The sequence below is a fragment of the Hyperolius riggenbachi genome, chromosome 8, assembly GCF_040937935.1.
Source record: "Hyperolius riggenbachi isolate aHypRig1 chromosome 8, aHypRig1.pri, whole genome shotgun sequence".
Lineage (NCBI taxonomy): Eukaryota > Metazoa > Chordata > Amphibia > Anura > Hyperoliidae > Hyperolius > Hyperolius riggenbachi.
The window spans coordinates 250,835,668-250,848,481 of NC_090653.1; the positions used below are offsets into that span (position 1 = coordinate 250,835,668).

The following is a 12,814-nucleotide window of genomic DNA, read 5'->3' on the forward strand; positions in this document are numbered from 1 at the left end:
GCCATTGTTGGGAAATAGCAGATTCCCGCCGGGGTGTCGTAAAGGAAGCTATAGAGAATGGAGGAGGGGCAGAAGCCCACGGATCTGTTCCATGATCAGAAAAGGTAGATGGTTGGAGGAAGGGGAAGTTGCAGAACAACTACAGGTGACGCAGATAGACAGGTGGAGCATGTACCAATTTAGACATTTCCTTCGTGCATTGGGCACGAGGGAAATACTTTCTAGGGAGTTGACTCAGTTTGAGAGGCTATGTATGATGGAGGGTTCGACTAAGGGAACATTGGCAAAAATCTATAAAATTCTGGAGGAGGAGGAAGACCATACCTTAAAGTACAAAATAAAGTGGGAGGAGGATATAGGGAGGAAATGGGAGAGCGCCCAATGGGAAAGAATTGTGAGGATGACATACAAGGCCTCGATGTCCACTAGAATACAGGAATCTGGGTACAAGCTGGTAATGAGGGGGTATTATACGCCAGTTAGATTAAACAAGATGAGTGGGGCAAGCCCGTTATGCTGGAGGTGTGGAAAAGAGAGAGGAGATCTAATGCACATCTGGTGGACATGTGAAGGCCTTGTGGGATATTGGGAGAAGGTAAAGAAATATATATGGGAACTGGCTGGAATACCAGCTCAGTCAGGCCCGGAGGTATATCTGTTACACCTGGTGGAAAAAGGGATTAAAGAATACAGAGGGTCTTTGGGGATGCACTTAATCAATGCCTCGCGAATCTTAATAGCCAGAAATTGGAAGTGCCAACAGGCTCCCTCCATAAGGGAATGGTTTATAGAGATTGATCAAATCTATCAGATGGAAGAACTCTCAAGTATTATTAAAGGAAAAGAAAATCGGGGGTGGGATAAATGGTTAGAATTCAGAGCAACAGAAGAGTATGAGAGGGGTAAGACATAGGGCCCAGAAGGGAATGGGAGGTGCGCCTATGGGCAGGGAGACATAGGCCCTGGTTCACCGGTTTCGGTGTGAGGCCGAGTGGTAGTCGAAGGGGGAACATGGCCGAGTTTCAGGGCTGAGGCAATTCCGCATAATCTTGGGTCTGAGTAAGTGAAAAGACAGGTGGGATTGGTGGGCACTTGTTCACTGTTCTGGGTGTGACTTAAACTTCTGGGTGATGGTTCTAATCTTATACCAGGGGAAGTTAGAGGGGGATGTAAACTGAGGATGGGGCAGGGGTCCTCCCCCAAGATGGGAGCATTGTTAGGAAGGAGGTGGGGTCAATAAGAAACGGCGTAGGAGGAGGTGAGAGAAGAAGAATTGACCCGGGGACAGTGGAGGTGGGTCAGATTTGGGGAAGAGGGGGGGGGGGGGGAGGGGGGGGGGAGGGACATCCTCAGGAATATTTGTATAGGATGCTGCACTGGTATTTCCTTTTTTGTTCTTACTGTAAGTTGTTGGAGAATATTTATTATTGGAAAAATAAAGAATAAAAAAAAAAAAAAAAAAAAAAAATAAAATATGGTTGCAACAACTAGAAATGCATATCGCTGAAGGTTCACCTAGAGATGTTATACTCAAATCTTTTCCTAATCTGTTTCAGGTAGTAGATTATCTTACAGATGCAGCGGATGAGACAGTGAGACTTACTGCAAGAGCTTCTGCTTTATCCAATTCAGCAAGAAGTGGGGAATATGGGTGAGACCCTGGGAAGGTGATGTTTCTTCCAAGATAAAACTGTGTGGCTTTCCATGTGAGGTTAAATTTTTTGTTTGGCACAAAATTAGATGAAACATTTGAGAGATCAGCAGACTTTAAGGAAAACTTTCCAAATAAAAAGATAACTTTTAGGTTTAAACATTCCTTTCGGGGTTCAAGAAAACAGGCGGAGCTTACATGGCGTCTCTGGATCTACAGGACGCGTATCTGCATATTCCAATACATCTGGAGTCTCAAGCGTTCATGAGGTTTGCAATACATCAAACAGGCGAGGTAAGACAATATCAGTTTACAGCTCTTCCATTTGGCCTCTCCTCAGCCCCTTGGTTGTTTACAAAGTAATGGCTGAAATCCTTGCTTTCTTGAGATTTAGGGAGATTTAAATCATAGCATATCTAGACGATTTGTTTTTATGGGGAGACTCAGCTATGTCAGTATCCACCCAGATTCAGACCTCAGTGTTGGTGCTTGAATCGGTAGGGTGGTTAATCAATTGGGAAAAGTCATTCCTTACTCCATCTCAGATTATGATTTTCCTGGGTTTTCAGATAAATACTGTTAATCAAAGAGTTTATCTTCCTGCACAAAGGAGAGAACTTTTTGAATGTGTTTCTTTTCAGGATTCAACTTCCATCATTTTAAGAAAAGCCATGTCTCTGCTCGGTCTTATGACATCCTCATTCCCGGCGGTCCTATGGGGCCAGATGCATCCAAGACAACTTCAACTATGGATTTTGCAATCTTGGAACAGGAAACAGAATGCATTAGACAAGAGGGTGCTAATACCGCACTATGTCAAGATGTCACTTCATTGGTGGTTGGAGCCAGCTCATCTAAGGGAGGGCTGTCTATGGAATTTGCCATACCAAAGGATAATAACCACAGACGCCAGCTCTTGGGGCTGGGGAGCACATATGGACAACATTCCAACTCAGGGAGCTTGGGAGAAGGATCTTGCCCGGGCTCATTCCAACATCAGAGAGATGGAAGCAGTTAGAATGGCACTTTTTACAATTCCAAGTACACATCCAGGGACTACATATAGTAATCAATCAGACAACAGTACAGTGGTAGCCCACATAAATCATCAGGGAGGAACCAGGAGCAGAACATTATGCAACAGAGTAAGCATGATCCTTCAATGGGCAGAGATGAATCTAGCATCACTGACGGCGGTACACCTAAAGGGAACCTTAAATGTTGTGGCGGATTACCTCAGCCGTTCACAACTGAGCCAAGAAGAATGGATACTAAACGAAGAGGTCTTCCAGAGTTTGACACGCAGGTGGGGGACTCCGACAATAGACTTGTTTGCGACCAGGAAGAATACAAAATGTCGCAGACTTTGTTCCCTCTGTCCCACCGACAATCCGGTCACAGTGGATGCATTTGCACTGAGCTGGAGGGATCATCTGATTTATGTTTTTCCACCATTCAGGTTCATTCCAAAAACCCTCAACAAGATTTACAGGGAGAAAGCGTCAAGCATACTAATAATACCTTTCTGGCCAAAAAGAGCTTGGTTTTTTTCTCTGTTAGGGAAGTTATCAGTGCAGGAACCAGTAATGTTACCCCTACGTCAGGATTTGTTACATCAGGGTCCAATAATGCAGCCGCAACTGGAAATGTTGCATCTGTCGGCCTGGAGGATGAATTAAAACTTTTAAAGAAGAAGGGGTCTTTTTCCGGGAATTTATCCAATACTCTACTACAAAGTAGGAAGATGGTCACTAGAAAGATCTACTTGTAAGCTTGGAGAACCTATCTTCATTGGTGCGATGAGAACAAGCTGGATTCAAAACAGGAATATACTCCGTTAGAGTTTCTACAGACAGGACTGGAAAAAGGACTCAGTATCAGTACTTTAAAAGTGCAGACTGCGGCCTTGAGTGTCTTTCTACAAAGGAGATTGGCAGAAAATAAATTTTTTATTGGGTTTTTCAGAGTTATGTCTAGAATTAAACCAGTGTTTAAATCTCATGTGCCTCCTTGGGACCTGAACTTAGTACTTCAGGCTCTCATGAGTCCACCTTTTGAGGCAACAGCTAGGAGAGTGGGAGAGATCCAAGCTTTTTCCATAGCAGAGCCATACTGTATTATATCAGATGATAAAATCACACTTAAATTAGATTCTGCTTTCTTACCAAAGGTTTGTACGAATTTTCATAGGTCGCAGGAAGTTTTCCTCCCTTCTTTCTGTCAGGACCCATCTAATGAAAAGGAGGAACACTTTCATTGTCTTGATGTCAGGAGATGTGTAATTCAGTATCTGGAAGCAACGAAATCATGGAGAAAGACGCAGGCAATGCTGGTGTTATTGCTGGTATTAATAGAGGAAAGCAGGCATCCAGGGCATCCATCGCCAGATGGATAAAACAGACAATTTACTATGGCCTATCAGCTTCAGGGAAAAGAGGTACCTCAGTTGATCAAAGCACATTCAACACAGGCTGTGTCTACCTCTTGGGCAGAAAGAGCAGGAGTTTCTGTAGAGCAGATCTGTAGGGCTGCAACATGGTCGAATAAGAATACATTCGTAAAACATTATAGGCTGAACTTTGATTCCAGTAGAGATTTAATCTTCGGTAGAAGAGTGTTGCAAGCAGCTGTCCCGCCCTAGGGTATATGGGTTACACATGTGTAATCTTGGTAGTCTCATATGGGTGCTGTCCTGGAGACGACCCTGGGAAAGACACATGTTACTTACCGGTAACGTCTTTTCCGGGAGTCGGAAGGACAGCACCCGGGCTACCCACCCTGATTGGTATATGCGTATATGTGTATATATATATATATATAGATAAATAAAATTGAGTTTTGAGCATTAAATTGTGTTCATCTTTATTGTTACTGAAGGTTAGTTCAGGTTAGGGATATATATATGTATGCTGCTGCAGGGTATGCTAATTTTTAACCTTCTCCTGTCCAATAGTATCTGGAGGGAATTTATCTCATATGGGTGCTGTCCTTCCGACTCCCGGAAAAGACGTTACCGGTAAGTAACATGTGTCTTTGCACATATTTCTTTTTCTTTTTCATGTAGCTAGCCTAGCGCTAGCTACATGATTCCCCCCTCCCTGCGGCATCCCTCCCACCCCTCCGATCGCCGCCGGTGCAATGGCCCGTCCGGAAATCCCGTTCTGAACGGGATTTCCTGGAGGGCTTCCCCCGTCGCCATGGCGACCCACGTCGTGACGTCATCGATGTCGGTGACGTCGTGACATCACAGGGAGACCCGATCCACCCCTCAGCGCTGCCTGGCACTGATTGGCCAGGCAGCGCATGGGGTCTCGCCTGGGGGGGCCCTGCATCACGGTGGGTAGCGGCGGATCGGTGGTGGGCGGCGGCGATCGGATAAGGCACGCAGCAAGCAAAGTGCTTGCTGCGTGTTTTAAAAAAAAAAATTATTCAAATCGGCCCAGCGGGGCCTGAGCGGTCACCTCCGGCGTCTCTGGACGCTAGGGAGGTTAAAAGATCTTTTCAGCATTTTACAACTGAAAAGTACCCAAAAGTTGGTGGGAAAAGTATCAACTTTTTTTGAGTATTTTTTTTTTTTTTGCTTGCTGGTGGTTTAACCAGCTCCTGACTGTCTCACGCCAATCGGCGGTGGGAATGTGGGTCTCTGAGGACCACTTAATGCCGTCAAATTGCAGTTGGCGGGATTAGCAGGGAATGCAAGCTCGCACACGCATGCATTCCATAAAGAGACACAGAGCGGGGATCCGTGATCAGCCTGCTAGCCACAATTGAAGCTAGCAGGCTGAATTAAAGAAAAAAAAGCAATTTACATTTGTACAGCGCTGTGATCTAGCTAGTCTAGTGACAGCCTAGTAACTGAACTGTCCCACCCAACAGCTCACAACGTGATTCCATACATAGGCTGCTGCCTATGTATGGGAAGTGTAGTGTATGGATTGGGCCAATTTAGGGGGAGGGTTAATCGAAAGAAATAGGGTTTTTTATTGAAAAAAATAATACATTTTAATTTATAAAAAAGAAATTGTAGCAGCAATCAGAGACCACCATAAAAAGCTCTATTAGAGGCAAGAAAAGGAGGTAAAATTCATTTTCATGCTAAGTTGTATGACTGAGCAATGAATCGTTAAAGGGGCAAAATGCTGAATTGTAAAAAATTGTAAAAAATTTGCCTGGTCACTAGGGGGGTATAAATCACTGGTCCTCAAGAGGTTAATAGGAATTTTATGACAAAACGTATGTTAAAAAAGAACTCTTGCTTGCTTAAAAGTGGCTAATAAGGCATTTTTATTTATTTTTATTGTTTTAGTATTTACTGCTAAGGTTTTAAAATGTCACCTAGGAGAAAAAGTGAATTGAATAAGGGGCTAAGAGGGTTAATTCTGTAAGAAAAACAACTGCTTTGAGGCTGTTTATATTGGGAGGAAATCCCCTTACATCCTAAGCTGTTAATAAAAGACAAAGCTGTATCTGAAGATGCATAAAGCTAAATATATTCTTGTACTTTTGCCTGTTTACTACTATTTGTATTTGTTTTCCTGTAGAATTTGCTTAACCACCAAGGCCGGAGCTACCATAGGAAAAAATGGGCAATTGCCCCAGGGCCCCAGAGCCTGTAGGGGCCCCCAAGGTGTCCCTCTACCATCTTAACTGTTGCTCCCCAGGGACTCTGCAGAGTCTGTTAAGTTGGGAGTTGATTGGGGGAGGGTCAGTAGCCAGCTCAGGGGCCCAGGAGGGAAATTTGGCTGCAAAAAAGGGCCCTTTAAAGAGTAACTGTCAGGCTGCAGAAGCTAATTTAAACCTCTATTCTCCTGTGTTAAACAGTTTAGAAGGAAGCCAAAAAGGCATTAGTGAAGATAAAAATCTCTCTTACCTTTGATGTGTGCTTATCAGCAAAGCTGTTAGACCCAAGCAGGACGCAAGCCGCATACTATACTGCAAAGCATTCTGGGGCCCTCCCCTCGGCTGCTAATGAGATGTTACAGCAGCTTGTAATCAGTCCAGCGCGTAGCACTGATAAATCTCCGGGCAGAGTACACTGCAGGAGTCAGCTATTGTTCCTAGCCACATGGCTAATTAATATTCACTGCACACTGTGTTATTCAGTACGAGCTTTTCTGTGATCAGGAAGCAGGGAGGACATGACGACACAATTGGCTTCATAGAAGACAGAAAAACATGGAACCTGCCATGAGCTGTCAGGAGCATCAATCTCTGCATATACTATATAAAAATTCTGTGAAGTACAAACGTGGACAGTGAAATGCATATGTAATGTAAGTACAGCCTATATTTAGCTACTGATATATGTGTTTATTTTCTCTGAGACCCTATACCTAACAGCTCCTCTTTAATGATGCTTTTTGGTCGGGGGTGTCTGTTGGGGGGCCCCCAGGCTAATTTTGCCCTAGGGCCCAATTGTTACTTGAACCGCCCTGTTAACCACTTAAGTATCAGAAGTCCAGAAGCCCCTTAAAGGAACTCAGACGAAAACTCATAATAGATTTATACATACAGTACAGACCAAAAGTTTGGACACACCTTCTCATTCAAAGAGTTTTCTTTATTTTCATGACTATGAACATTGTAGATCCACACTGAAGGCATCCAAATTATGAATTAACACATGTGAAAGTATAGTACATAACCAAAAAGTGTGAAACAACTGAAAATATGTCATATTCTAGGTTCTTCAAAGTAGCCCCCTTTTGCTTTGATTACTGCATTGCACACTCTTGGCTTTCTCTTGATGAGCTTCATAAGGTACTCACCTGAAATGGTCTTCCAACAGTCTTGAAGGAGTTCCCAGAGATGTTTAGCACTTGTTGGTCCTTTTGCCTTCACTCTGCTCACCCCAAACCATCTCGATTGGGTTCAGGTCTAGTGACTGTGGAGGCCAGGTCATCTGGCGCAGCACCCTGGTCAAATAGCCCTTACACAGCCTGGAGGTGTGTTGGGGGTCATTGTCCTGTTGAAAAATAAATGATGGTCCAACTAAACGCAAACCGGGTGGAATAGCATGCCGCTGCAAGATGTGGTGGTAGCCATGCTGGTTCAGTATGCCTTCAATTTTGAATAAATCCCCAACAGTGTCACCAGCAAAGCACCCCCACACCATCACATCTCCTCCTCCATGCTTCACGGTGGGAACCAAGCATGTAGAGACTATACGTTCACCTTTTCTACGTCGCACAAAGACACAGTGGTTGGAACCAAAAATCTCAAATTTGGACTCATCAGACCAAAGCACAGATTTCCACTGGTCTAATGTCCATTCCTTGTGTTCTTTAGTCCAAACAAGTCTCTTCTGTTTGTTGCCTGTCCTTAGCAGTGGTTTCCTAGCAAATATTCTACCATGAAGGCCTGATTCACACAGTCTCCTATTAACAGTTGTTCTAGAGATGTGTCTGCTGCTAGAACTCTGTGTGGCATTGACCTGGTCTCTAATCTGAGCTACTGTTAGCTTGCGATTTCTGAGGTTGGTGACTCGGATGAACTTATCCTCCGCAGCAGAGGTGACTCTTGGTCTTCCTTTCCGCATGTGAGCCAGTTTCTTTGTAGCGTTTGATGGTTTTTGAGACTGCACTTGGGGACACTTTCAAAGTTTTCCCAATTTTTCGGACTGACTGACCTTCATTTCTTAAAGTAATGATGGCAACTTGCTTTTCTTTACTTAACTGCTTTTTTCTTGCCATAAAACAAATTCTAACAGTCTATTCAGTAGGACTATCAGCTGTGTATCCACCTGACTTCTCCACAACGCAACTGATGGTCCCATTCCTATTTATAAGGCAAGAGTTCCCACTTATTAAACCTGACAGGGCACACCTGTGAAGTGAAAACCATTTCAGGTGACTACCTCTTGAAGCTCATCAAGAGAATGCCAAGAGTGTGCAAAGCAGTAATCAAAGCAAAAGGTGGCTACTTTGAAGAACCTAGAATATGACATATTTTCAGTTGTTTCACACTTTTTGGTTATGTAATATACTTCCACATGTGTTAATTCATAGTTTGGATGCCTTCAGTGTGAATCTACAATGTTCATAGTCATGAAAATAAAGAAAACTCTTTGAATGAAAAGGTGTGTCCAAACTTTTGGTCTGTACTGTACATGGGGCCTCCTCCAGCCCCATCAGCATGGATCGCTCCCATGCCGCCATTCTTCGCCGCCTCTATCACCAGCATCGGGTCCTGTCTAGGGATGGTCGGAATGCCAATTTCCGATTCCGCGGTAATTCCGCATTCCGTCATGTACCAATTACCGATTCCGCTTTCCGCTACCAATTTCCGCATTCCAATGCGGAATTTCCGCCGGAAATCGCGGAAATTCCGCCTGACTTTAACATCGATTTTCTCAGAAACTATAAGGTTTTTTTGAATACTTTTTTTGCATCTTGTTCAGAAGATTCTGTTTAATAAACCCTGAAAATTTGGTGTTTTTAGGTGTTTACGGGGGCTTTGCTATTAACTGCTAAAGTCGGTGGATTTTTACTGTAATGTAAAATGCAGAAAATAGGCAGATGCAGATTTTCTGCATTTTACATTACAGTAAAAATCCGCCGACTTTAGTGGTTAATAGCAAAGCCTCCTTAAGTCCTTGAAACACTAAATTTTCAGGATTTATTAAACTGAATCTTGTGAACAAGATGCAAAAAAAGTTTTCAAAAAGACCTTATAGTTTTTGAGAAAATTGATGTTAAAGTCGGGTGGAATTTCTGCGATTTCCGGTGGAAATTTCCGTGATTTCCAGCGGAAATCCGCCTACGGCACTTGCATTACCGATTTCCGCATTCCGATGCGGAAATGCAATTTCCGATCGGAATTTCGGAAATTGCATTTCCGCGGAATCCGAATGAGCATCCCTAGTCCTGTCACTTCCGCCGGACGCGTCCAAATGTGCGCATCCGCAGGGACACCCTCCGTCTCACCGGCGCCTGCTTTAAGCATGTGCCTGCACAGTACGGAGGGAGAGCACTGCGCTAGCGTCGACTGGCCCTGACTGGCCGAAGTGACAGGACCCGGTACCGGTGATAGAGGCAGCAGAGGACGGCAGCGTGGGGACTGGAGGAAGCTCCAGGTATGTATAAATCTATTATGTGTTTCGTCTCTGGTTCTCTTTAACAGAGACTTCTTAGTAAAAAAAGGGTGAAGAGATGTCGCTCGAGAAACAGCCACCCCAGCCAGAGTCAGATCAACAACAGATTAGATTAGTAGATGGCAGTGACAGCCAGCCTTGTTTAAACCCACAGACATTCCAGGCGGTTGCCTGGAGTGCAGTGCTGGGAAAAGGCACAGTAAATTACTGGAGGGAGGGGAGGGGTGACACAGCATTTCTTGCATGGAGTGACAAAAAAAGCTAGAAATGGCCCTGGTGACCGAAGCAGAACGTTTTGGAGTTAGGCACACAGCGGTCAGTGTAGAGCTTTGAAACTAGGTGCCACCATAGCAGTAATGCCGCCATAGCAGGACACATAAGGGTTATTCAGAGTTCCAGTGATCACCAGACCCCGAATAACTCCTCCCTCCCAGTTGCTGTGACTCGGAGGGGGAATAGTATTTAACGCTGGTGGGGATTTGAGCAGTAGCAGGGTGAACCGTCATTCGTGTCACCCTGCGCCCAGCTCACCGGTGGCGTACACATATGTATGCCTGCTGGCAGCCACAATGACCTGGATTTGAAGCATCCTGCAGAAAACATGGTATCCCCACCTGCTGCGTACTACTGCAGCCGGGCTGCGGTGAACAGATTCTGCTCGAGAAACAGCCGCCGTCAGTCAGCTACATAGACGACAGTGGCAGCAGCAGTAAGGAGCATCCACATTTAGCTAGGTTGTCTTGACAAATGCATTGGCAGCTTCTTATCTCCATAGCAGTGTGCATCAGATTGTTTTAGCCACAGCAGGGCTGGATTTACCATAAGGCACTGTAGGCATGTGCCTACAGGTGCCTGATGAGGGAAAGGCGGCGCTCACTCCCCTCCCCTAGTGCCTCCCTACCTCCTTCCCTATACAGAGTCCTGAGCAGAGTGTTACTCACCCAACTCTTGGCATTCCACTGATGTGATCTCCCTTGAGTCAGGGGCACCTCTAACTATGTAACGCTGAGGGTACATCTTGCTATGGGGCACCTGTAGCTACCTACACCGGGCAGGGGAAGCAGGGGTGGCAGCTGCGCCAGCCAGCACACTTGCGGTACGGTTTGGCATGGGTTTGTGCCTATAGGACCCTGTGATCTAAATACAGGCCTGAGCCAGAGGAGTAGCTATGGGTAGGCAGGGGGGGGGGGCATATGTCCCCGGGCCCAGCACTGTAAGGGGCGCTCAGCACGGCCATTGCACTCCCACATGCATAAGAGGTGGCTCGCTGGTTGCCTGAAGTTCCCCTGCTTCTCTCCCTCTCTCTGCAGAAGTGTTAAGAGCAGCAGAATAAGGCCCCATCTAAATGGGGAACATCTGGCTATCTTAACAGGGTGAAGGGGGGCACATCTGGCTAACCACAGGGGCATACATTTGGTTATTTAAAGGGGGGCACATATAGCTACTTAAATAACTTTTGACTCCATCCATGACCATATTCTGATGTGTGGCCAGAGGGGGGCGCAAAATCTGTCTTTGTCCCCGGGCGCTAAAAACCCTAGCTACGCCTTTGGCCTGAGCCACAGCACAGAGCACATCCCTTGATAGCGAGTGCAGCAGTAAGTGACAGGTCACCCCTTCTGCTAGAAGCAATTTAGAACTCATCGGCATGATGAGAAAAGTTCAACTTTGCCATTGCTGTTTTGATATGAACGTTTTATGATGACATACTCAATTAATTGAGCATGACTCACGCACATTAATCCCATTATGGTTTCTTAGATTGGTTTGCATGCAATGTAGAGGCTACTTTCTTCATGATACTTATTGTCAGTCTGGCCATTCATTCACTTCCCTCAATGCACAAGCTATTTATAGCATGTCACAGTTCTTATCTAAATGATTCCATCAAAGTATTAGTACTAGAAGTAGTAGGAGATAGACAGCTTGGTGGAAAAGCTCCATAAGACACACCTGCACCATGGACAGACCTGGTTTAGCATACTCTTTTCCCCTGATTTTGGTCCTCTAAAATTAGATGCGTCTTATAGTCTGCTCCGTCTTATAGTCCGAAAAATACGGTAGTTTTCTCATTATAATTAGCCTTTTCATCTGACTGAATATTTTCACGAAATTACAAATTTTCATTTTTTTATTTTCTATTTTTTTGTGTGAAAATGAGAGCTTTCTTAAAAATCTGTTTTCTATTGCCCGTTAAGTTCAGCGTATTTGTTGAAAATTTATTTTAGCAAGCGTGCCCATATATTTGTGTGTTCTCACTTCTCATCCGTGTGAAAAGGTGTTTTCTCATGCCCATCGATTTTCACATTTAGTGAAAATATGCTTACTTATGCCCAAATATTTTTGCAAATATTCTCATCTGTGTGAAAATCATCTGTGTCAAAATCAGGGCCGGCGCTACCATAGAGGCAAAGGGGTCAATTTCTCCAGAGCCCCAAAGCCTGTAGAGGTCCTCCAAGGTGTGCCCCCCCTCCCTTCCAGCTATGGTGACCCCATATTTTCCTGCAGGGAATGATCCGATTTTTTTCACTCTGTGGCCCGGTGCACACCAAAACCCGCTAGCAGATCCGCAATATGCTAGCAGATTTTGAAACGCTTTTTCTTATTTTTCTGTAGCGGTTCACCTAGCATTTTGCATTTTTGGGAAGCGGTTTTGGTGTAGTAGATTTCATATATTGTTACAGTAAAGCTGTTACTGAACAGCTTCTGTAACAAAAACGCCTGCAAAACCGCTCTGAACTGCAGTTTTTCAGAGCGGTTTGCGTTTTTCTATACTTAACATTGAGGCAGAAACGCTTCCACAATCCAAAAAATGCCTCACCCCGGGAGTATGCGTTTCAGCAAAACGCCTCCCGCTCTGGTGTGAACCACCCCATTGAGATACATTGACCAAGCGTATCCGCAGCCGCAAGCGGCTGCAAAACCGCCAAAAAACCCGCTCGGTGTGCACCAGCCCTCTCTCTGGATTCCAGTCTTCTCTCTCCTTAGCATTCCTAATGCAGTACTCCCTGCACTGTATTTGACCATCTTCTTTCCCTGGCACTATTACTATCCCTCATCTATCTCTGATC

At 44.8% G+C, this 12,814-nt stretch overlaps 1 protein-coding gene across 1 annotated transcript in view; it reads left to right on the forward strand.

Annotated features, from left to right (window-relative positions):
• The first annotated feature begins 2,802 nt into the window (after nt 1-2,802).
• LOC137527451 (histo-blood group ABO system transferase-like) overlaps nt 2,803-12,814 on the forward strand; it is a 112,756-nt gene continuing 102,744 nt past the window's right edge. Inside the window, exon 1 of the mRNA XM_068247967.1 lies at nt 2,803-2,957. Coding sequence (XP_068104068.1) covers nt 2,803-2,957 — 155 coding nt within the window. The remainder of the gene's footprint in view (nt 2,958-12,814) is intronic.